The sequence below is a fragment of the Pieris rapae genome, chromosome Z, assembly GCF_905147795.1.
Source record: "Pieris rapae chromosome Z, ilPieRapa1.1, whole genome shotgun sequence".
Classification (NCBI taxonomy): Eukaryota; Metazoa; Arthropoda; class Insecta; order Lepidoptera; family Pieridae; genus Pieris; species Pieris rapae.
In genome coordinates this window covers 2,641,997-2,669,329 of record NC_059534.1, presented here as the reverse complement: position 1 = coordinate 2,669,329, position 27,333 = coordinate 2,641,997, and the positions used below count along the sequence as shown (strand labels likewise).

General features: G+C 35.1%; 1 protein-coding gene across 1 annotated transcript; it reads right to left on the bottom strand.

Annotated features, from left to right (window-relative positions):
* Positions 1–410: 410 nt before the first annotated feature.
* LOC111003339 (paramyosin) lies at positions 411–25,657 on the bottom strand. The gene is made up of 22 exons (XM_022273781.2): positions 25,587–25,657; positions 24,236–24,382; positions 22,646–22,819; positions 22,326–22,338; positions 21,579–21,700; positions 20,988–21,162; positions 20,032–20,129; positions 19,250–19,335; positions 18,755–18,899; positions 18,514–18,576; positions 17,235–17,306; positions 15,783–15,902; positions 12,236–12,271; positions 10,604–10,654; positions 10,079–10,159; positions 9,395–9,676; positions 9,088–9,198; positions 8,678–8,830; positions 7,288–7,436; positions 6,812–6,973; positions 6,449–6,536; positions 411–1,074 (listed from the first exon to the last, which is right to left on the bottom strand). Exons 1-22 carry the CDS (start codon positions 25,590–25,592, stop codon positions 895–897), a joined length of 2,514 nt encoding a protein of 837 aa, XP_022129473.2. The 5' UTR covers positions 25,593–25,657; the 3' UTR covers positions 411–894.
* Between the last annotated feature and the right edge of the window lie 1,676 nt (positions 25,658–27,333).

The following is a 27,333-nucleotide window of genomic DNA, read 5'->3' as shown; positions in this document are numbered from 1 at the left end:
AGAAGTAGCAATAAACTCTCCGTTACTCTTTTTTAACGCCAAAGTTATTCTTTATTAAAGTATTATATCCAAATCAATTTCTGTCATTCGCTGCGTTCGTGTTTTTTTTTTTCTTTTGTTTTCAAAGCGATAAGGCCACCCTTATATATTATAATTGTACGATTTTTAACTAAGTGTCAAATAAATATCGTTTTTTTTTTATTTCATTTACGTTGAGTGTAGTTCAAGGGTAGAGAAGGGAAGGGAAACCCTGTTTCCAATTGTGACATGTGTCAACAATAAAGTGAATAAATAGCAATGATTTTTATTTATTTATTTATTTAACAAATAATATTTTTAGGGGCAATATGAAGAATACGTAATTGAATACAACTTTAAAAATATAAAACAATTTTCTATTACAACTCGACAATTTTCCACAGCATCAGTTCTTATACATTTGTTGTCCATCCAATAGCAAGCCTCTCGATTTCTTAAATTAAACGGCCTTTTAAAACAAGAAATATCTTAAATTTCATGTAACCAAAAGATTGTAGGAAAACGATGTAACACCAAACCAATTGGCTTGTTAAGTGAACTGTTTTCGATTGGGAACAGTTCAAAACATTTAAAAATTACTCATAAAGCCATGTAAATACATAAACGTTTTCCAAATAAATTTCTCGCCAACATCACTATAAGTTGACTAAATTATAAAACTTGCAACACGCTTTAAAATATTATGACAGAAAATCACGAGACACATGCCAATGTCAAGTGCGAACTAAGTCTCACATCTGTCAAATGGAAATGAATTGAATTGAATGAAATGAATGGGATTAGTTCGTGCTTGGCACTTCACTGAATTTTAGTCTGAGTATTAAGTATATTTTGACACACTAAAGCCGGTGGGAATTAAGGGTTGTCAAAGAACGTTTTGCAGGCGCACTCCTGCTGCTCTCCATCTCCTTCGCCAGTGCTGGACGCTGTTCTTCGTAAGGCCTGCACCTGAGACTGCAGTCCAAATATACGTAGCTGTGCCTGCTCGAAGTTCTCGTTCAAGCGCTTTATTTGACAGTGCATACGACTTTGTACCTGAAGAAACCAGACGTCATAGAAAACAAAAAACAAACGTGTAACAATTACTCGTGTTTCATGGAGGCAACCGTTACGGAAGGAGGACAGTTAAGGAATATCAACATAAATATAGCCAAAAAATTATTTTAGACAATTAAATTTATCTTCCACAAGGTAACAAATTCAAAAAAAACAAAAGCAAGAAGTATAAGGTTTACACCAAAATATAATCTCTAGTTTTCATACTAAACTCGTGACTTTTTTTCGATATAATTCTGAAATTTAATAAGTGTTGCTACTAAAAACGTTCTCCACCAAAAAAGCGACAAATTTGAATACCTGCTTTAAAGTCGGTTTAAAATAATGGTAATATATTTATTGATTGGTGCCAATCACCCACCACGACACTCGCAGATATACACAGGCCCGCACGGTATAGTACGTTTAAATCGTGTTCGTTTGATAACACCCGTGCGGTAACCTAAGTAACCTCGGTGCGGTTTTGTATACCGGTGGGGTTTGACTTCGTACTCGTTTGTCAAGACGGCTCGACGTAACGCTGGTACCGCCTCAACCCACGCACCCCTGCTAGTGCGTAATTGTAGGTGTTGTCTTGAAATGAAACTGCGCCTTGTTCTTGTTTCTTGCTTCGCCAATTGTTCGTGGATCACAGCTCGTTATCACGGGATAGAGGAAAGAGCCCGAGTCTCTACGCGCGTCTGCACCGTGTCAAGTCTGAACCGAGACTGCCTCGAGACTCGCCCGCGCCGAGCTTAAGTACTCCACGAGTATACCGCGACGAGAGCTACGCTTATATACATTTGCGCCGGTATACCGCGTCGAGAGCTGTGACCCTTTTATTCGGCGAAGTATTCTATTTATTTATTTAATATATTTACATTCATAAATGAACCATATTTCTCACTTAAATCTGTATACATATTTTGTCTAACTTATAACTCTTAACACTCGCACATAATTTCTATCTATAGAGTTACAATTTTCAAACCTAACTTATAATATATTTATATTTCTATTTATGAGTCGCCAACATTCTCCCCCTCGTGCGTAGCACCGTCGTTTCTGCACGGCGACTCCGCAGGCACCAAGATCAGGATCCTCGACGATGGTCTTCGTAACACTCCCCCTTTGGTTGCGACGTCCACGATTCTGGTTATTCCGTCGGGCCCGGCGTATGTAGTTTCGATGATTCCCCTCGGCCAAGTGCATCGTGGTAGCGTGTGTTTTACGATAAAAACCACGTCGCCTGGTTGCAGCTGCTCGCCTCTCTGTAGTTTATTCGTTTTCCTGGGCAGTAGTTTGGGCAAGTACTCCCGTAGCGATCTCTTCCGAAAGTGATCAGAGAGTCGTTGGACGGACTTTAAATCTTTTCTGCCCACCAGCTTTGCATCAGGAAAATGTAGTATGCGCGCAGCTCCACTGGATCGTCCAATGAGAATGTAGTTTGGTTTTAGCGTCTCCTTTTTCGAATTGTCAGCTAGGTTCGTGATTGGTCTAGAATTGTCTATGTGTTCTGTCCCCAACAAGGTTGCCTGCAGTTCAAGTCTCGGCGTAGATATTGATTTCCGAGACTTTGCTCTCGACTTGGCACCAACGAGGTTTACTAAGTATTTTCCATTACCTCCAGTTGCGGCTGCATACATTGTCTCACTCGCGTCTGCGACAGTATGCAGCTCCCCCTCAGTGCAGAATAGTGACATACATCGCGGCAGCCGATTATCTTTTATTCTACCGATATGCTCTAGGTAGCTTTTCCGAGCTTCGGTGTCGTCTTCAATGATCACTCTTTTGTTCGACGCCCATCCTCGTAACTCAAAGTGCGTCTTCATGTGGATCAAGTTCACTGGCTGTATAACTCGTTGGTTATCGTCGACATAGTGAAAACTTTGCAAATAGTCATCCATATAGCGATATTGCTCTATTGCTTGCGCTGCTTCTGGACATTTATGTACGAAGGCCTTTGCATTTTTGTTTTTTATATAAATCGTGGCACAAGGTGACGCAGCTTCTAAAATCACTGATAACATTCTGTTATCTTTCACAAGCGCTTTCTTGTCTTTTCGCCAAAGGAACCTGAGACTATTTCTGTCTTCTTCACATATATTCACTCGCGGTAACATTTCTTTTTTATCGGCCGCTATCGATACGAGTTCTTGACGTACTCGCAGTGACACTCGTAATATTGACTGTAGACCGGTCCTGAAGTCCAGTCCGCACAACAGAATGTCGTTGAGGCTGACTCTGTTGTGACTGGCTGCACCGTCGAAGACAATTCTTAGCTTTTTCTTCACTGGGAAGTGAGGCAGGTACCACGTTTTGTTCGATGTGCAGTCGGCTGTTACTTCTTCTGCGTAGTTGCTTTTCAACAGATCTATTTGCGTGCTATATTCATTTTTAAACTTAGCGTCCTCACGCAGATATTTTTCTATTCTTTGAAATCTGTCGAAGGCCGCTGAGAAATTGTTAGGAAGTTGTACGTCTTTCCTTTTCCACAACAGTCCGACCTCGGATCTGTCATCTTCCAATTGTTGACTATTTCTTTCCAATATTTCTGGTGCGCGCTGTTCTATAGGCGTTGAAGGCTTCTTCGGCTGAACCCCCAAAGACTCAATATTAAGATTTTCTCTCACTGGCTGATTTATTTTGTCATCGACGACACTTGCATGTGCACATGTGTTTACATAATTCATCGGAGACACGCCGTTGTTATCGTAGCCATGGATAACCCATCCTAACTTTGTTCTTGACGCCACCGGCTGCCCTGGCTTTCCGCGTCGTATCTGTAACGAGACAATATATTTCCAATTGTCTTGGCCAATGAGCAGCTTCGGCGCCTCAGCTTCGTAGCACACGTCTTGCAGTAAACCCCGCAAGTGCTGACACTTCTTAAGTCGTGTTTTATCGATAAGTTGTGGGGTTAATTTGAGCATCTTGATAGTTCTTGCCCGCTTGAGTGTACTCGTCTCGCCTTGTCTTATCCCTTTCACTTTGATGTCTACAATCATTGAGTCGTGACTTTTCATTTGCCCGCCGCCGATAGTTTCTATGTTTAAGGTTTCGCGAGGACCCTTAATACCGATGCTTGCAGCCACATTTTCATCGAGCAGTGTTACCGTTGAGCCTTCATCTAGCAGCGCCAGTACTTGTTTGCTCCCAGTCGGTCCGTAGATCTCCACCTTAAGCATCTTTAAAATAGCTTTCGGAGTACTAATTGTATGGACCGTCGCTGTCTTGGTCACTGCCTCTTCATGACATTGTTCGCTCTCCGATGTCACATGTAATAAGCTGTGATGCCATCTTCGACACAGCTTGCACGGTGGTCTTCGGCATTTTTCTTTCCGATGCTTTCCAACGAGGCACTTGAAGCAAACCTTAAGCCTCTTAACCGTTTCCCATCTATCGTTGACTGCTGCATTCAGAAATCCTTGGCAGTCTTTGAGCTTATGGTTGCTTTCACATACTGGGCACTTGATTTCTTCAGGTCTACTCTTTTTAGCAATATTAAAAGTAGTTTGTTTCACCGGTCTTCTTATCGTTGCGCTCGGTCGTACACTTTTGCTGTCTTCAAGTACCGCGAATGCGCCGCATTTATCCGCTTCTAAATTGAGGAAGTCGCTTATTGTTTGAATATCTGAGAACGATTCCTCTTCCCTCGCAGCCGTGTAGTCGTACCATCTGAACCTCAGAATCGCAGGCATCTTCTCTATGATAATTTTCACAATTTCCGGTGAGTAGAGATATTGCGGTCTCTTCAATCCTTTTATGGCAGCTACACTGTTATTTATTTGGCTTGCGAATACGCATATGTCTCTGGGATTCTCCGTCGTTCTGTGAAGCGCTTTTAATTTCTCAAGTTCGGCTAACACCAATGCGTCGGGTCTACCAAATCTTCGGCGTAAAGCGTTAATAACTTCTTCTGGCTTCGCTTCTGAGTACAAGAGGCTCTTAATACTCTCTCTCGCCGTGCCTTTTATCGCTTTACGTAGCCGCGCCATGTTCTGAATGTCCGAGAACATGGGAGATGTATCTTCGTATACTACCCGGAACGCCGTCCATTCGGAGCTGTCCCCTTCAAATATTGGCAGCTCTTGAATGTATTTCGGTTGCGGCATTACATGGTTCGTCATGACTTCCTTTATTGCGTCGGCTATTGCTCGGATGTCGCTCTTTGTTTCTATTTCTTCTGGCTTTTGTTCCGATGAGCGCATCCAGTTTGCTACCTTTTCTTCATGGTCATCGTTGACGTCTTCTATAACGGAGTCGTCCTCTTCCGTTTCTGCTTCTAATCGTAATCTGGCCAGGTGTGCTGCAGCCTGCGCTTCCCGCAGTTCGCAGCGAGCCAACTCTTCTCTGGCCTCGGCTAGTCTTCTTGAGCTGGCTTTTGATACGGTTCTCGATGCGGCCCGCCGGGTATAACCCGCTGGTCTCAGAGTCAATGCTTGCTCTGATTGGCTGGCTGCGCTCGTCGACGTGGACTGCTCGATCGTTTTCTCTTCGCCTGTGGTCTGAACTCCGGACCTAGTGGCGGAGGTAACAGTCAACGTCGATTCTCCTCGCTGCATCCCATTCTGTGATCTTGTGATTGGCATTTTCTTCTCGCAATATTCACTTCTTGATTCACTCCACTATTGCTGCAGGATCCGGCTCGAAGGACCACTATTGGTTGCGTTAGCCAATCACCACCGTCGACACTCGCAGATATACTCAGGCCCGCACGGTATAGTACGTTTAATCGTGTTCGTTTGATAACACCCGTGCGGTAACCTAAGTAACCTCGGTGCGGCTTTGTATACCGGTGGGGTTTGACTTCGTACTCGTTTGTCAAGACGGCTCGACGTAACGCTGGTACCGCCTCGACCCACGCACCCCTGCTAGTGCGTAATTGTAGGTGTTGTCTTGAAATGAAACTGCGCCTTGTTCTTGTTTCTTGCTTCGCCAATTGTTTGTGGATCACAGCTCGTTATCACGGGATAGAGGGAAGAGCCCGAGTCTCTACGCGCGTCTGCACCGTGTCAAGTCTGAACCGAGACTGCCTCGACACTCGCCCGCGCCGAGCTTAAGTACTCCACGAGTATACCGCGACGAGAGCTACGCTTATATACATTTGCGCCGGTATACCGCGTCGAGAGCTGTGACCCTTTTATTCGGCGAAGTATTCTATTTATTTATTTAATATATTTACATTTATAAATGAACCATATTTCTCACTTAAATCTGTATACATATTTTGTCTAACTTATAACTCTTAACACTCGCACATAATTTCTATCTATAGAGTTACAATTTTCAAACCTAACTTATAATATATTTATATTTCTATTTATGAGTCGCCAACAATATTTTTAATATACATTTCATAAGATCAACTAACCTCTTCCCTGTCCTTCTCTGCATTTTTGACTTGAGCTCGAGTCGATGCCAACTGCCTTTCCAATTCAGCTACAGTAGTTTGCATACACCTGTAAACATTCAAATATATAGCTATCGATAGCACCTTTATATATAGTTGTATACCTCGTACGTTAAATTTATTCACCGTGTGCGAAATGGAGAACTTTATTACATTAACGAGAAGCCCGTATATTTCACTAGTTAAATAGTTGACTAGTAGAAAGTAAAGCCTCATTCAGCCTCACTCATTTTAAAGAGTTCACCAAAGTTTAAGACATTTTGGCCAGATTTTGCGTGATGGCGGCAGATTAAGTATGTATATCGGCCATCTTTTTTTACTTACTTGCGAATAGTGTCAGTGCGTTCGTTGGCTCTCTGCAAGGCTCTAGCCGCCTCGTCCCTGGCCCTATCCAGTTCGCCACCCAATTGAGCGCATTCGTGCATCTTCTCTTGCAAACGCTTTTCATTCGCAAGGACAGACTCCTCCATACGAATAATATTCGCCCTGGGAAAGTACAAAATGAAAGAAATTTGCAAGTAATAGTAGTTTCACGAAAATCAAACATTTTCTTTGCTATAAAGTTAAATGACATTAAAACATTAAATTTTAAATATTGTCTAATTTTATAGAATGTTAAAAGGATCTTTGTGTCAAAGCAAGTAGGCTGAATGAAATAAAGCCTATTTCAAATAATATTATTGTTACAGTTTCTTGTATAACTTTCATCACTTTTGCAACGTAAAATCAATATTTATGTTGAAACTGGCTGCTTTGTAAAAGTGTGCAAGAAAGAGCCAATGAATGAAAAAGTCACTCACTTGAGTCTTTCAATATCACTCTTATACGTCATGTTAGATTCTGTCAATTGCGTAATTCTTTGTTGTAGAAGGGCTATCTGTTTCTCATCTCCACCCCTTTCTGTGGCTTTTTCAGGTGGCTTAAGGCTGCTATGCAGGAGCATATGGACCTTTTGATCAATTATATTTATTCTTAATACACAATTATAAAATATAGTATATCACCGCCCGGCTTCGCACGGGTGCAATGCTGACGGAAAGCACGTATTTATTATTAAACGCGTCCGATCGCTGCTCAATTCAAAGTGCTATAGGGACCACTTTTTTTTAAATGGAATCTTGCTGTTGGCCTTAAGGGCCTTTACAGCTCAGTTCGAGCTGTTTTGGCGAGCTTAGCTTGGCCTGAATTGGTAAGGGGGAGAAACACCGCCCCTGCCGGCCGGTACCTCCGCAAACGCAAATTTAAAATCTGTAATATCTTGCAAAACATTCAATTAAATCGTATGCTGTAAAGAGCCGTATAGATCTATATTAAATCAAATATGTATTCAAGGTATTATATTGTAGAAACCAGTCGTAAAATATTATGGTTAAATTTTGATTCCATAGAGAATAGATTTTGAACGTGGAATTAATAAAAAAGATAATAAGAAAAAAATGTGATTCAGCTTGCCTAAAAAATCACACAATGCGATTATGTAATTTGTATGCTATAGTGAGTGAAATTAATTAGTCGCATTTACATGTTAAAAATTAAAAGCAAGAATTTGAAAATATATTCCGACTATTTCAGCCCGTATAAGTCCACGAAGGAATGCCTAGATGTTGGGAAGATAAATAGTTTAAATAACCTTGTTCAAATAACTTTCCTGTGACGAAAGCTTGATGTCAACAAAGTTTTAGTGCCATGTGAACAAAGCGTCAACGTCTGTTAAATGCTTGAAAAATTGTAGAAATTTGTCCCATGGCCAGTGTCACCAGTTAAACATAGACATGAACTTGAAAATCACGAATACAAGCCAAATCTATGAAGTATAACTGTTTAATTATAAGCCGTTCAAATCAGTGTTCTCAAGCGTACAGTAATTATCTTAGACGTGCGATAGTTTCATAACGATGTACTTAAACTGTCTATGAGTATATAAACCTGTTCATTATCTTAACTTATATACTAATTTCACGGCCCTGGTACGATAGCTGCCTCTATTAAGCTTGTGATGACATGTGTTTCGCTGGTCGTGTCCACATGTTCTAGGGACGGCACTGCATTTTTTTATATTTCCGTATGTAAGATGTTGACATGTGTTTGTCCTAATTTTATGTTCCAATAAAAAAAAATTAAAAAAAAATGTGATGTGATGTGATGATAAACGACCTCGTGTTAATAAAATACAACTTGAAGATATCTTGCCTTTTCCCTAGCAGAATTGAGTTCACGGGCTAACTGTTCAGCGTTGTGTTCGGCAATCGCCTGTGACTGCTGTGCATCTTTTAGCTTAAGCTGAGCTGCTTTAAGCAGATCTGGAATCGGGGCTAACTCCTGCAGCTTCTCTTGGAATTTTAACTATAGGAGAGACCGGTTCATTAATACATATTGACTAATTTAAGTAAAAAGAAACTGGTCATCACTAATTTTGTCAAGGAGTTCTTGACTCTGTGACGCGTCTTTAAAACTACATATTAATCTAATCAGCCATCCCCAAAACAATCGCTTTGGAAATCAAACCCAACACTTCACAAAACCCAATCTTCACTTAATAACCAATCACTGAGTATCTTCGTGACAGTTTTGCAAGATCATATACATAAATTATCACTTACCTTCACTTTTTGAATTTCTAGATTTATCTGTTCGCTGATTCTCGTGTTATCCATATCCATCATATCCATTTGACGACGCTGCTCCTCTACGAGTTGTTGTGTGTGAAGGTACTAAAATAAATTTTATTGAATCAGCAACCAATTTATCTTCTGTATTATTTAGTCAAAAATATCCTAAGAATGCATTCTACATAGGAAATAAGCTATTCATTTCCCTTTACTGGACTATTTTAAATTACTGAAAATATATATTCATATTGTTCTTTTTTTGAATTTTGAATACCGGCACAGTTTCTATATAAAATACCTTCACTCTATAGTCCTGCAGCTGATCATTCTGTTCCTTCATAAGCATTCTGAGTTCATCAATTTCCTCTCGCGCCTCTCTGTAGCACATCTTTAAGCCTCGCACGTTAACTTCCTGCTCAAATGCCTGCTCCTTACTGCCAAGGTTCATATTGGTTGTCATCGCCAGACCTTCAAACTTCATTTCTAGCTCACGCAACTTGTTCTGAACCTCACGGTGCTGACATCTTTCCTTTTCTAGTTCCTCCTTTTTCCTTAGAACCTCAGCTCGAAGCATAGCACACTAGAGAACAATAAAATAAATCAGTGGCGCTACAACCTCTCTAGGTCCTGGCCTCAGATTTCTGAATCTGTTTCATGATCACTTTTAATCTAATAGGCACGTAGGTGATCAGACAGTGCCTGACACACGTCGTCGACTTTTTGGGTCTAAGACATGTCGGTTCCCTCACGATGTTTTCCTTCACCGTTCGAGCAAATGTTAAATGCGCACATAGAAATTAATTTCCATTGGTGCACAGCCCGGAATTAATTTCATATTAAAAACGGCGTTGTTTTGGTGGACTAAATAAATTAACACTGGCTAATTATATTAACGAAATATAAAAAACAAAATTATTTATTCATACACCCAAACATAGTAAAGGTGAAAGTTGTAATCCCTTTGAGAAATTAACATACACACCTCTGTCACTTTAGTCTTAAAGTTTTCCTCGGTTTGGCGGAGTTGGATCGTCAGTTTCTGAACTTCTTTTTCTGCGGGTGTCTGCAAACATGCGATAACATGAATTTTTAATTTACTTTGTCAAATGTAAAAAGAAGTTGGTCAGCAACAAAGATGCGCGGAATTTGTTTTAGTTTCGTTGGGACAACGGCTGCGGCGCTATCTACCAACACGTTTTGATATACTAACTATACTCTACATGATAAGATCGAACTAATAATCCAGGGGCGCCACATTCGACAAATGATATGGGTCGTGAGGATTCCTTTCATCATTTAAAAAAAAAACAATAGGTCAGGTTAGGCCTTCTGTGTCACATCATCGGTGTTCTATTTCAATTTCCCAACTACAAAATGCATTTCTGTAAAACCGTGATTCGAGTAGGAACTTTGGGTTGAAAGCTGAGAAGCTTAGCAGCGATAACTGCACATCCACATGGAAGTTCTATTTTACAAATCATCAAGAATATTTTTTAACACTGCTTACCGGAGGAGCGTTGGGATTGCATGGCGCTGGACAAGGTGGACACACACCACACTAAAAATAAGAAATAATCTTAAAACAATTTGGCTAGTAGTTAGTTGATGCTTTGTATTAAAGTTGTATTTACAATAATGCAACAATCAAGCCAACTCTCGGGAATAATATCGCCATAATATATAAATGTAACATTTTATTAGCTGAAACAGATTTAATATTGTTCTAACAATATTGTTATAGCTCATAAAATGTATTTACTTTTAAAATTGGTTTGATTGCTTGAACAATAACGATACTACCACAATGAAATTATTTCAAAATTCTATCAAGTATACAATTATTTGTCCTTGCGTATTTTTTAAGCAATCAGCCCCAAGGCTAGGAGCAATTGGAGTTACTGCAAGTCTTCTAACTCTAAAATAAGTTCGTTTAGCATCTGCCAAATTTTCTCTTTGTTCTTATGTCAGTTCGTGCACTTCGTCGTTGGTTATGTACCTTGCTTTTGTAATTGCTCATCTTTTTCGTTGATCGTTGATGAAGGATCTTGTATCGTTGTCGCCGGCGTATTTTTTTTATGTTAGTCTCACATGCGTCGCATTGATCAAAGTAGATAACTAAAGTATACGTAGGGGTACAAAAATGAGGCAGTTTCTGTGGGATTTGACCTACTGATAAAACTAAATTCATTGCATGTATGGAACCTCCGAGTTCCGTGGATGAAATGCAAGGCTGTCCCAGAGGGTGACTGATAAAAACTTACTTTAAATTCCTACATCAAACAAATTAAAAGTGCGACGACATGAATAAAATTTCATCAATGTAAAAAAACTAAATTGGCACCATTCTCAAAATTTCTATCTCCAATATAGTTTTAAATTGAATATTTAAAACTACCTATGAAAAGAGACAAGGCTTATGATTATATTAATCCAGGCGAATTGATCATAGCACAGTTCTATAGCCCAAACAGAAACCACAGCAAAGTTACACTGCAAAACGGATACCGATTTATCGTTTAAATTAATAACTTTCACCATACATATTTTAAATCCGTTACTTGGAATAACGTACAAATCGGAATCGTTATTGAAGTTTGTATTGTTAAATAAAGAAAATGTATGGGCATCGTTAAAAGTCTATGTATATCTTTCTCAGATTTTTTTATATACTAAGTATTTAGAACATTCACGAGGCATAAACGATTGCCCACATTCACTTAGAGGGCCAAGCATGTGACTGACATCTTTGTCTCTTTGTTCCATCAAATCTTCAAATGAAAATTAGACTTCACTTCCATCGGCAGAAATTTTCCTCACAAAAGGTTAACGTTGGTATAAATTGCGTGTTTAAATTACGTACGTACCAGCATTATTATCCAAGTTATTATATCAGAATAAGAGTAGAATTTACCGTGTATTTTCTAAAGCCTTGATTAGCGTATATTTTTAATAGTTTAGTCAAAGTCTGTGTAGTACTATTTATAAAAACCAAAATATTGATTTATTTCTAACAATCCATTTGCTATATATATATATATATATATATGCGTAATTGTATATACATACAACAAACGCACTTTTTCCGACTGAATAATTGTTCATTCAAATCTTTTATATTTATACATTATTATATACTCACAGCTCTTGTCATAGGAGGCACCGGAGGAGCACCAGCCTGTAAAAATATTGAAAGTATAAAGACATACTTCAACAATTATTTAACGGGATATGAAGATCACATTAGGCTGATTTTGGTGCCAGAAATCTAAGATAATCTAACATAATGCCTATAATCTTAAACCTATCGCTCCACGGACGTCGATAGCTACGTCCAATTATAAAAAACTTCAACATATACAAAAAAAAATAGCGGTCGAATTGATATTTATAAAAAATAACCGATATTTTGAAGTCACTTAATTCTCATTCATAAACTTTAACTCAATTAGAAAAATAATGATTTTCAGTTTTTAATATCGTAACGTACGTACTATATTTATAAATAACGAGTTAATGTAGTAAGTTGAAATCACAACAAATCAACCGTGTCATGGTCTAAACTTTTCGACAGCACAATTAAACTCTTGCTACGGATATTTTTGTTAAAGCTCGATTTATTAAAAGTTTATTTGAGATTTATATTTCAAAATACGACGAGAAAAAGAAGCGATTAGAAGCGATGTTGTCTTTGATTAAATTTAATGAGCTAAAACAATGTAACGTTAGGAACTACTATAATGATGTAGCAACCTCCTAGAAATAAATTAAAGTTTATTTATAGTTTAAGTTTGTTCGGTAATAATTTATGTTTAGTCGAGTTATTTTTAAATAAGAGTAATTGCTTAGTATAGGTAATTGTATATATAATTTGTATGGAAATCTACGTATAATTTCTGCCTCTACATGAAATATTGAATCTCAATTAAATATTACTCCTGTGAACATTCTCCATCCAAAATGGGGTAGAATATGTGGAGATCCAACATCCCCAGGCAACGCCAAACGGTCGAAAAGTGACCGATCGTCGACGAGTGGATTCATTCTTTGTCGATTGTCATATGGAAGGAGCCGGTACTAGGGATCTTCCACCAAGAAAAGAGATCAGATCTCCATGTGGGGCAGAAATTTTATACAGTTGCAAGCAATGGTCCAGATTGAAGTACCGTCTCACTTTGCACAGTGAACTTCTTAGAAGCTAATTTACCGAAAAACTGCACTTCGTTCAATAAATCAATGCCCTGCACTGAGATGTGGCTGTATGGCGAGTGTCTTCGAAGAGAGAAGTAGAGAGGAGTTATGTAGAAAACGTGCAAACTTTTGCACCGCCTGTATCAAGTGCATAGCAATCAATATTGCATTAATATGCAAAAAAACGGTCTGGGAACTCACAGAGTTCCAAATTTGAATTCAGAAAATGAAATTAATGAAACTCTGTCATTGACGACATTCGATGCTTTAATCGGCCAAGAAGCTGGAAATTCATACATAATTTCTCGGAGATCCAAAAAGATGAAAACTTCAAGAGAAGTGCTCCCTCTATATCCGACTAAACCGCTAGCGCCTCTCTCTTGGACCCAATTGTTTCTGCGCATCATGTGTAAAGTATACAATAAGGTCACCCTGAGCGACCACGCAAAAGCTGTATTGACAATATGATACCCCAGGGCTGTCGATAATGGTTTCCATTAATATGTCATAAAAATTTTCTATTATTCCAATTCTATAGGATAATGTATTGAGAGGCACTCTCATTGTTAGTAAGTAGTCAACTTTCACCTCTTTTGTGCGCTAACACATACAATGGGCATCAAATTTGCTACAAAGCAAATATCTCATGTCAGCTCCACACAACAGCGCATTAAAATATCACATTACCCTGTTATTTCAATAAGATTATTATAAGACTACAAAGGTAAGGTATATCGAATAACAAAACCCCTTTTAGTCTTAACTTTAGCTCGTAATTAATAGTCTTAGGTTACAGAATTGTTCTTTCTTTAAAATTTTGCACAGTCGATTACATCACCCGCTAAATGTTACGAATGCAACTGGACATATCTAGGAGCACAAAAAACCTCGTATTATCATTATAGGAGTGAATTAAATAGAAGTTATTCTTAAACAAATTTGACTAAACACCTAACTATTCCAGGATTGAAAATGGAGCGTTTATTTTTATTACTTCTAACTACGGTTCGACGTTAAGTTTATTTAATTTGGTATGACAAATAAGATCTAATGTCATAGACTTTTCATAAATAATTATTGTTTAAATCTTAAGCAAATCCACAACCAAGATCGATCATCGAAGCGTAAAGTTAATGATTAACCGTCTACTGATAAATCCCTGCGCATATATTATATCTAAAACAATATAAACACAATTCCTTTATATAGGAATGTGTAAATGTTTAGGCACGGACGACTGAAGACCTATAAAAAAAATACGTAGAAGAAACATGCATGTCGGGTAAAACTTTATTAACAGTTCACATTGAATCCCGAATCATATCGTATCGCAGAAATCTGTCTGCCATATGCCTCACGCTAGCGTGAACCTTGCTACAAAACAATTTTCTTAACGTTGCACCAGGATGTAACATGTGTGACAGGTTTCGCAATGCTAGTGAAAGAATATAAGCAGTTGCTGTTAGTTTAAGTAGAAAATGGAACTTGACTGAAATTGTACTAACTTAACTTTACAGGAACTATACCTAGCGGACCCGACAGACATTGTCCTGAATGATATTTCAAGCAATTAGGATAATAAACAAAGTGTGAATGTACGAACTGCACCGCCATCTGCCAGGCTGATTGGGAATCTAAACCATCTAACACACAAAAAAAAGAGTTTAAGAGGAGTATAATGACTTACACACGTACAGTACAATTATATGTATTCTTTCTTTTCAGTTATATCACTTCACACGGTGTGCACATTTGATTGAAATCGGTTAAGTAGTTTAGGAGTGCATAGCGGACAAACAACGTAACGCATAATTTTAAATTAAACTAGCCGTGCCGACAGACGTTGTCCTGCAGGATATTTCAAGCGATTAGTATATTAAACAAAGAATGAGAGAACCGACTGCAGCGCCATCTGCCAGCCTGATTTGTTTTTGGGCTCCACGAAAACGCATACAAAAACATTCATGACATTCACACGTATAGTAGAATTATATATATACGTAAGCTAATCCTATCTTTAAGTTAGATGGAACTGCACAGGATATAAAAGTTTGATTTAAATCGTTAAATAGTTTAGTAGTCCATAGCGGAATACAACGAAACGCATAATTTTAAATAAACTATCAAAATCTTTGTCAAAAAGGGACACACAGATACACTAGAAGAGTAAACGGTAAATGTATTATTAAATAACTATAATAATAATATTAATCTTTACTTATTTTCTCACAAAACTTCATACATGATAAGTTACAACTATTTATTAATGTGTATAAATAATTGTCATTCTTCTTTTGAGGGATAATTTTTTTTTATGTGAGACTGATGCCTGCTGAAGGTTAGAGCACCTGTTACAGGTCATCAGGTCTCCACCACTTCGGTTCGACAAAATATAATAGATAATAGAGAATTATGATAACCTTAACAAAAGAAGAAAATATATACATTTATCTATAATAGTATATACATAAGGAATGTATATATTATAAGGAACTCACATCTTGTTGAAAGCACGTGTTTTGCCCGCCTCCGCCTTTACAAGCGCTACCGGCCTTAGCACTATCCATTTCTAACCGAAAACAATCTAGCTCGCTCTTCAATTGTACAATTTCCTTTTCCTGAAAGAAAATAATTGCTTGTTAACTGGCCCACGCCCTTTATAAAAATAACGTACTATTTGTTCAAAATCAAGTATGAAAATTTGAAAGATGTTTTTAAATACACAAAAGAAAATGGTATAAATTCTATGACTGATTGGACACCTACCGACAGAGCTAATTAAGGCAAGTAAAATAAAAACACGGTTTTGGAAAAAAAAAACTATTAAGGAATATAAAATTATTTTATTTCAATATAAGAACTAGTCGACCAATTGCTTAAAAACAAAGTAAACTTGTTTATTAAAATCGCTTTCATTTCTATTAGTGTTACAGTTTAGCAGCATCGCATCGGTTCTACTTATAACACCGGTAATTTTACAAATACTACTTCGCAGCGTAAGATGGCGTTACCATGGCCACTTAAATGATATATTATTTCCAGTTAAATAATAGCGAAGCTGGAGCACTATGCAACATACAGTAACGATTAATTACAAACGTCTCTGGCCTCCATAGATACAAATTTGTCAAAAGACACCCGTCTATTTTAAGAATAGAAGCCCCTTTCACGATGAGGAGCTCTTAGGCACTCAGGTAATATCCTCCTAAATCAGATATCACAAAACCGTTCCGCTTCAAAGGTACGTAATTAATCGAAACACTTGATTGATTTGGTACTGAACTTTACGCTTGTTAAACTTGAGTCTAAGTTACACCAATACATAATGTATTATCACCAATTTTTCATATTATATTAAAAAATATTTCTCAATTGCAAATAAATATTCATTTTAGCCCCAATTCTACCGGGTTATTTGTAATTTTTAAGCAAAAAAAATCTCTCTCTCTAGAATAATGTAGCCCATTTTCTTAATTATTTAATAACTTTTCTTTCTTAATTTATATTCAAATACGACTAGTATTAGAAATCACTTGCTAGTTTTATGCTTGGAAAATTACATATATAATTAGTCTTGTTAACGAGGATAAACGCAGTAGATATGAAATGTGTTAATTAAACAGGACAAGAAATGTTATCAGATATCAAAGAACGGAGACATTTAATTAGCGTAAACATTTTCCTAGTTCAGCAAATTGCAAAGCATTTTACGGCAAATATGCAATTGGAATAAATACAAATTAATTAAAATTATAGAGTATGTCATTTATTTAACATTAAAGTAAAATTTCACGTCTTTGTACTGTATAAAAATCTGTGTTTTTACCAAACTCAACTTAAAATCAAACCTCAACCTAAACTCAAACACTAAATACCGTTTGATGTTGAAACGTATTTTAGTGTTGGTTTATTAATAATAAAAAGTATAGTTCCATCTAAGAAATACTTACAATTTCTTCAAGTTCTTGTTGGTTATCTTGGACCTCAACGGTTGGACTTTTCACACATATGGTTTCTTTGGTCTGTGAAATAAACAAACCTTACTCAGCCCTTGTCATAGTCTTGAGAAGCAAAAAAAATTTACTAAAGTAGTAGCTCCTATACACAATCATGGCCACCCTATAAACTGAAACGCATTCGAATCGCAAGACTGAACGATATAACGATAATTATGTTTGTGGTTTGTGTTGAGTTGTGACATATAATTATGTTGGAATAAATTTATTATTTCAAATTATTCATCATTTACAATGCGCGATTGTATTTTTAATACACATACACTAATAATACATTCTAAACGTGCTTTTTGGTAATAGTTTACATTTTTAAAATTCGGTTACTTTTAAAAGAAATATGATTTAACAGAAGATAAAAACATAGTTTGGTGGTTTTTTTTTAATTTTAATTTTACAATCATCCTTCAACTTAAATATAATTTGAAAGTACAAGCAGTACTTTACTAAACAATTTTTTATTTGAAACTCAAAATGAATTCTTGATGTAAAAACTTTTTCGATAGAACGTATGACTTGTAAAAAATAAGTATAAATTTAGTTTCTACAAAACTAATTAATATAACGAATAGTAATAACTCGCTTTTCAATAATATCAATTTTGTTTATGCATAATTGAGAATTGCCTGAATACATCTTCAGCATACATATTAGATGTCTTCAGGCAAAGCTAAATATACACGGAATTATAATTGAACATCGCATTAGATTTCGGTAAAACACATGAAATCACTGTGGTTACGCCCGCCCCCCACACCGCTATTTTGAAATAAAATATATTAAGATATTAAGGAGTTTCCCTTTTTTTATCTTATTATAACTCTTAAACTTAAATATTATAAAAAAAATATGCCGATTCAATTAAAATATTTAAATTTAAATCTTTTATACTTATCTATTCAAACAGTTCAAAATCGCCTATTTTATCATAGTTTAACGGTGAAGCGATCCAATTTAGATTCTGTTACCAGGTCATGGTACGAATCTTCAACGACATCTGATTCCTGCTGAGATCAAGTACGAACCACAGCTGGCTGATTTATTTGATGTGATGGTATGAATTAGCGATAGATTGTCAATTGGTTCGCAATCCTGTTAATCCCTTGGATATTTGGACACTCACACACTTTTTTTACTTGGGGAAATGCATTGCGCATACCCTACCGCGGCGCGGCTGCTTGGTGTGTTATATTTTCTATGTTATAAAAACCTTTACCAGTGAGTGATTATCTATATCCTGTTGAAAAGAGTTGTCTTGATTGTTTGGAGTCGCATCGCCCTATAAAAAGAAATACCATAAGAATGTTTACCGTGGTATTTAGGAATGTAGATTTTAACAGAAATTACACAAAAAAGATAAGTTAAGATGCCTCAAGAAACATTGTTTCCAAATTATATTTCAGCTTACTAGATTTAATTTGAGAGTACAAAATACCTTAAAACACAACTACAGATACCTGAGGATTATTTTTACTAAGCTTTTCGTGCAGCGTCGTATTTTCTTTATGTAATAATTTTAACTCCCCTTGTAGTCTTTTTATTTGACCGCGACAAATTTCTAAATTTTGGTCCTTCGTCATAAGTTCCTTGTACAAAATGTGCCTAAAGAAAAACTTACCGAATTTTATCCATTTTCATTCCTTTTTATAAATATTTACAAAATAAACATTTTTTTTCTCAATTTTTAAACTGTTCGTGATGTGTGCATCATAAGTGACATCTCAGTCATTGGAACGTTCTATTTTACAAATAGTTTTCTATTTCATAAAAAAGGTTATATATTACGCATTGAAAAACGTAATTCTACAACGACAATAGAATATAAAAAATACCAAAAACAATCAATGAAAAAAGAAATAGATGTTGGAATATCTCAGAGACACGCGTGAACTGTGATATACAGGACCCCAAGCAACAAATATAATAAACAATGGAATAATAAATAAAAATACCTCTTTACTTCGAGGTTGGCATTGTCCGCCACAAGTTTCTCTTGCATGTCGTAACTTTCATACAATTTTCGACCGAGATCAATTTCCTACAAAAACAAAACAAAAGATATTTTTATTTATATGTAAATAGACGTATATTAAATGCATTTTGAGCGTTTCATCTTTAATAGGTGGACACCGTAAAAACAATCAATCTGAAGTTCGTTGTTATCTTTATTAAGACATTCATGTTTAAAAAAACCAACAAAAATAAATCTTATATATTGTTAGTTATACGATTTAGGCATATAAGTTAATTTTTTAATCTTTTTATGTAGGATAATTGGTGTGGGTATTATTTTGGAGTTCTATCGAATTAGTAGTTAAGGTAGAATAATGTAGTGGAAATAAATAAATAAATATTTGTAACGACAAAACAATAATAATACAACAGCTAATACATTAAAACACAACAGTAGCTTAAAATAAACCTACAATGTCATACTATAGGACAACTTTTATTCATTGGTTCCCCCGTTTCAATATCAGAAGAGATAAGTTTTTAAGGAGCTTACGTGGCAACTTAGGTTCAATAGGCGTTAAGATCGAATTTCTAGTTACACTTATTGTGTTTGTTAACTTTATTATTATACATATAACCTTCATTTTATTTATACATAAATCTCAGAATTAGCTATAACTTGGTGTACCGATGTGTTTAATTCAGAATGTATTCTTATATTAAAACATGACACAAATAAAAGCACGTAATTTTATTTATTCATACAACATGAACGACATACAGATTTACTTCTAGTGGGTGGCTCGTGATCTGACGGGATCCCAGTGCCTGAATGCACAGTTGGCTGATTCATTTTCCTCTCGTGATGGATAGGTGGTTCTACAAAATAAAATATTCGATAACCATAAATTCTGAATTCAGAGTATTGTTTTTTGTTATATATAAGAAAAAGATAAGCTATGGTAATATTATTTGATTATATAAGAAAATAATACTTTCAAGATAATTTTAACTAAATAAATGTATAGAATTCATTTTCCGTGACACTTTTCAACAATATGAATTGCTCTACTGGCTGTAATTTTAACGCCAACTGATCTTTTAACTCCAAAAAATTGTACAAAGCAGCCAGAATTGCCGAGTGGCGTATTATCGAGTCGGTACAAACGGAGAGTTAAGCCTCGCTTACAAAAATATTGGATTTTATTTTGACATACGAACATGGGGCAGCGGAGGCACGATTAAAAATGAAGCCGGCTGAATAAGAATTGCCGCTTCAGTTAATATAAATGTAGGTAAATTTTGAGGCACATAAACATACAATAGGTTAGTAGATAATGCTGATAATATATGTATGATAAAGATTTCTGTACAGATATTCTCTATCTGAAGGACAGCTCAGGTGATGTTAATATTTATTTTATTTTATTTTATTTTTAACATCAGGTGAGCCTTCTGCCCATTTGCCCCCTGTTCTATAAAAAAAATATGTATATTTTATGAATGTATTGTGTTATGGCGTATTTAAATAAAACTTCTTTACATATAAACCCAAATTTATTTTACTATACAACGTTTCGAGTGCTTGTCATCAATCGTAGTCAGCGAGACTAATAAATCACGATTCTATATATTAAAGTTTTATTTAAATATAAATTCTGCGTTCTCTTAAAAACTTTTGGTTACATTAAAGTAATACCTGTATTAATATGATTGATTAAAATGCAAAACTCTTACTGCTTAGAGGCCTTTCGTGAATTGAATTTATATTTTTCTTGGTTGTTTTAGGGAGCCTATTTCGAAAAAGTTTCCACATATTTTTCGTTATGGCATCCATGTGATCCAACTCTTGCAGCAGAATGTCTTTACGCTCACATAACTCCTCAACGTCCACTGGCTTTGTTTCCTTTTCCTATTTTCATTATGGAATTTAACTATTAAACCTATTCAAACTAAAAAACTGATACTGATAAAAAACCATCCAATTATTACAAAGTGTATAAAAACACAACAGTTTCACTTCAATATAAATTTGATTCGAACGATTTTAAAAAATCCTTTAACAGATTCAAAGTTCTCATTAGTTTCTCTGATTAAAAGGAACGGATCAAAATTGGCTTATAGAAAAATCTCTTTGTAATTACGATCAGTATTTGAACCAATTAGCTATACCGAATAGCCTCAGATAAAATATCGAACACCGTTTTACGCATCATGTTAATATTGAAACAGCAGTAAACCTACTTGGCATAAAATGCCTGTTTAATTTAAGTTTACATTACTAATATTATTTGTAAAGATTTATGTATTTTAATACGAAATTCTCACCTGCACCATGTTCAGTAGCCTCTGGCGTGAGTCGTATATTACTCGTGCACTTCGACGCGTATCATCATTAATAGCACTTAGCTCTTTTCTTAAAGAATCATCGGAATCCGATGATGTAAAGGCTTTAATTATAACAGTAACAATTATGAGGAATACATAAATGGGTATGTACGGAAATCATTAACAAATAACTAAATATCGTTTATATTATTATATTAATAGCATTTAAGTATATAATTTGCTCGTATTTTGTATTGAACGAATTAATCCAACGTTGGTGCGTTTTTATTTAAACAGGCGTTAAATTAAATCCTTAAAAAAATCGATACTTAATCATTTGCTTGAGTGTGCCTCTGGGTTAAGTCAATGCCACTTAGAAAACGGAAATCTATAAGGCATAATGTAGGTCTCTGAATTATCATATCAATGCATAAATGTAAAAATAGCTCTATTAAATTATTTCCTGTAATTGGGTCCATTCAAGAGTCTGGTAATTATTTCTCTTATATAAATAATCTGAGAGAATTATGATAAATAGTTCAGTGTCACTAATTTAAATCTATCTGTCTTTTAATATGTTTAAGTTATAGCTTATTGAAAGGAATTTACTACACATATAGTAGGTATAGGATGTATAGATTACGATGGAAGTAAATATACTGATGAAGACTTAAGGCAATGTACATAATAAACGGTTTTGAAAAGGTTTTGATTTCAACTGTAACTTAACATTTCTAACATACTTACATGACCGTAGTCGCTGCAATAAAAAAATCGTAAATTAATTACAATATTATTGTAATTAAAAAAAGCATAAATGTGTAAAGTGATTTTTAAGTAATTAAAAGCATGATCAATTTCTTCTTCTTTGGCATGTTAAAAGGTTAAATTTTGTTTTAATATATTATAGTTGTGGCTGTTTTGTTTTGTGACATTACCCAGAATCGTTACTTAGTTAAACCTGAATGAATAATAAATTGGGACAAAAGTGACAGACTATCGCGCCTTTAATAAAAAATTTTTTTATATACTTATAAGCAATTAGGAACAATTTGGATTACACATACCGCCCCGTCACTTCCGGAACATGCTTGTGCCGATTTCTTATTGCGTTGTATTTGCGGTTTCATACTCGCTATTTTTGCAATCTTGGTCGTTCTTTTGCTATCAGTATTGCCGGTAGCCTGAACGTCACCCCGACCAACTATTTCTTGAAGAACAAATTTACTCCCACAGTTCGTCTGAAAGTCATAACGATATATACGAATAGTCCACTATATGATGCCTACAGGTTCGAATTTAACGACGTAGAACAAGTGATAACTGGATGATCTTATGTTCTATAATAAACGTATTTTTTTTAATAATATACATGAAACTAGTCAGTGAAATGTAAAAGTATTTTTGTTTTATCTAATAGCGCGGCGCAAAAATGCCATAAACAATACAAACACGTCATGCCCGGAAACCATAGCGAACATAAACAACGAAATGAAATATCAGTGTTTTGTAAAGATATTTTTGTGCTTTTAAAACTCGACACCTCGCATGCCTATGTTGGTAAAGTTGTTATTGTGATGTTCGTATTTTAATTTGAAAGCCAAAAGTCCCAAAACGACATAAAGGAAATTGCGCAACGAGAAGCTTCACTATTCTATCTTATTCGAAGTTTTCCAATCCCTTGCAAGCAGTAACAAAATATCCACTATTTATAAAGAAGCATTTAATTGTACTGCAGAAAAAAATCGTTATTAATTTCGTCAATTAGGGTAATTTTTTTGTCTATGTCCGAGGACCACATTTCCTATGGACTCAGGGTTCCTGAGCTTCATTGACACCAAATAGCAACAAATACTTAACCCTCCTGCACATTTTTTACTTAACCTTTACTCTAAAAAGGATTTGTATTTAAGCAATGGATATTTTTTTTTAAACTAGCCAGCGGAGGCCTGTTCTCGGCTGCTGGAACTCCTTCATTCTATAGGACACCAATACTGTCACATTCCTTATTGAAATCCTTAGATTTTCCATATCTACTATCAAAGTTGTATACGAAATTAAAAGGGAACAATAATATAATGATTAAGCAATGGATATCACTTAAAAAAATTGCTTTTTTTTTATAAAAACGCTCAGGTGTGGAACGTTAGACGTCGAGGCGGAATACGAAATTCCATCCGTGATGAAAGTGGGCTGCAGGTATTCGAACAACTCTGAACACTCTTCATGGTAAATTCGATAGAAGATGCAGAGTGGCCCCACATTTCTACGCAACACCAAGGGATCAAGCCGCATGGAAATGGATTGGTCGTCGACGATTCGAACCGTTCTTCGTTAAATACTGTCAAATGGAAGTAGCTGGGAGCTAACGCCCAGTGTGAATAGAATTTGGAGTCGAATTTCCGCTTTATACAGTTGCAAGTACCGTCTTGCCTTGCTGAGCACACCAAGATTATTGAAGGCTAATTTAGGCAAATAACTATAGAACCTTAGTATAAGAGAGTGCCATAGAATTTAAACTGAAAAACGATTTAATTTAAAACCCAATGTCAGTGTTCACATAAACAATTGCTTACACCATCATAAATTTATTTATGGTTAAATAACATACTATATTTTTATATCCGAAACATAGATTACAGACAACTAGGATTTACCAAGTTAGATTCTGAAGCCGAAACACCGTCCTTGGGTATTCTTTTTATGACAGGCAGTTTTTTCTTAAAGTTTCTTATTGGCGATTTCAATTCTGGATCACTGGTAGACGATTCTACACGATCTTTTCGAACTTTCTCCTTTGAACTCTGCAACAATTTGACGTACAAATTTACAATAATATATTATTCAGAGATAATTTGTGCTGATTCGTATGTAAATAATTCGCACTGCTAATTTGGATTGAGCCAACCAGATTTTCGTTTGGAAACACATTTTGAATCATTTAATATATTAATAGACACAACACGTTATTTAGAGCCTTCTGCCAATGTGCGTGTCCATGGGCGGCTGTATCACTTAACATCAGTTGTGCCCGTTTGACTCCACATAAAAAAAAATCATAAAACAATTTCTTTTAAAACAAACGCGAGTTATTAACCGTTAATTGTTCTCAGTTTATTAGATTATTAGAATATCATATATTTGATGACGAAATTGTAAAGTGCCCTTATTTCGATTGATCAACTACCAGACCATAAACTTGACTTACTAGACTTCAAGAATATCTACCAGTAATTATCGGTCTACAATGCGTCGTGTAAATAAACAAGGCTTACGTTTTGCTACTACTGTAGCTACAACCTAGTGCTATTAAACTGATGCTTTTAATTCCGTCCTACGCCACTGGAAGAGTATTATGGCTTAATTAAGTTTTTTTCATAATAAATTCTGACCACGATTTATATATCTTTTTACATCTTCTGCAAGTCTAGAACTATTAGTATACATAGACGTACTAGTATAGCACATTCACTCCCGCAAATTCGCACGCACATATAAACGAATACGTACGCACAGATACCAATATTTATAAGTATTATATTTCACTGAGGTAAACACTTCATAAATCTTTGTAATTATTGGACAACTGGTTTTGTGATTTTTATAAAAATAAAAATAAACATTATTCAATTATACCGGCAATAAACACGATAATATTTATTTTTTATATGCAAATAAAAATATATAATTAAACATATTTTGAATAGTTTTATTGCATTAGCAATTTATTGATAGCTTCCTGTGTATTCGATTATCTCACCAGTCTCATGAACCAATGAAGAACTAACAAATCACATAGCATATAAAAACAGTAATAAACGAATTAATTAATCACTGTATGATTCACGCCATACTTATACTGTTGCAGGATGTTTCCCTTGTTTTTCCGAGCTTAATAAGGAATGAGCCTGGTTGTTTAGCACAAGTTGGCAGGAAGCTTTTTTAATAATTAATATTTACAGTTGAACTTTGGAAATAGATAAATGTCTAATTATGAAATTAAATTACCTTCATGTTTTAATTAGCAATTAGAGATAGGCAAAATCGAATAAAAATAATTTGTAAAAATTTCAAACTTCAACATGACTTTGACACTTTACTTTATAAGATATATATCCATAGAGAAAAGATATGAAGGTGTTAGTCAGTTTTGGCTCAGTATTTGTTTCTTTTTTTCTTCAGTACAATTGCATTTGACGATAGAGAGAAACATGTTTTAGTTGACACGCCTATTAGTTAATATATCTTACAGATTTTTATAACGACTTTTATGTAATGGTGTTGCCTTCTGTTAATTTAATTTAATTGGTGTTTATTGAGTTGATTAAAGTAATAGCCAGTATCTATATACAATCATAAATTTATTTTTGTGATTTCTATAATAATATCATAAACACATAGAACGAAAAATATAATACAAGAAAAAATAATCTCAGAAATACGAATATCTAAATTATAAGATGCATTGCTCATTATAAAGTATAATTGAAAGTTACCAAAAAAAGCAGAGTTTATTGCGATTTTTTAGACACAAATAGTTTGTATACACCGAAGAACTTCAAATAGTTATTTTGTATAAAGAAATGGAGAGTAGTAGTAAAAGTTTCAATATATCATGACAATTATAGCATAAATTGAGTAATCCAATTATGTATCATACTATGAATTATATATGAGCGATATTTAAACTGTATTTTTACTAGTAAACAGCCAACATCGTTACTTGATAGATAGATTGTTCATTATGGAAACGACACACAGACAACGCAGACGTTTAATGCGTACTATAAAATTATTTAGAAATCTTAACAGTTTAATATTCGATACATCTGAATACTACTTTCCATCGTATGGTAAGGACAAAATTAGACAGATACTTATAATGGAATAAATTAATGAAACAGAATGAGCAGAAAGGATTTTCACCTTTATCAGTGTCACAAAGATACTTTACTACTTTACTTAACTTTTTCTAGTTTACTTATGACACATACATGCAAAAAAGATCAAGAATTATTAAAAAACGTTTAATCAATTATCTTGATAATAATATCATCTTGTCAAAGATGATAATCTTGAAAATATATTATCTTGGCCAAGAATATTGTTATATGTTTAGTGCAAGTTAAAACCAGTATTTTTTAAAGGAATTTATAAACATTTATGCATAATGATAAGTGATTTTTTTTTAAAACATAAAAATATTTATAGCATACGAAAGAAGTTTGAAGATGCAAATTCAACTTTGATGTTGACTTATAACTGTAGGGTGTGATTACGGATACAATTGTTTTAATTATTAACCATAAATTAAGCTTCATGTCCATTGCAAAAGTGTAGCGACACTTATTATTATAGGCACGTAAGTCTAGCGCTGGCCGATACGTGGAGGGGATTGCTGCCCATGTGTAATGTGGTGCGGGGGCCGGAATGCGACTGGAGAGCCAATCAACGCTCTTCATTCCGCTAGCCCCCCTCAGATACCTTATTTTTTACTTCTGCGCAATAACAGTCAGCGCTAGAGTTTCGTGCCGCTACTAATACAATTTAACCTACAATCGCTGTGATGATGTTACGCTGTGAAACGTGCTAATAAATTTATTCCAACCGCTGAGGATTTAAACTATTAGTAAACTTGTGGTTGGAATGTTCAACAATCCTCCATTTACGTAGAAGGAAGAGCAGCTCCTTTACAAGACGTCCAATACTATATCTCTATAATTAAGTTTTCTTAGAAATACAGTTGACTCTACAG

Excerpts from the sequence above, each read along its gene's own strand:
- LOC111003339 (XM_022273781.2), bottom strand. Across the intron at positions 21,163-21,578 it reads GGCTACTGAACATGGTGCAG|GAAAAGGAAACAAAGCCAGT; the intron begins GTGAGAATTTCG and ends TAATGAAAATAG. Across the intron at positions 1,075-6,448 it reads CAGAGAAGGACAGGGAAGAG|GTACAAAGTCGTATGCACTG; the intron begins GTTAGTTGATCT and ends TGGTTTCTTCAG.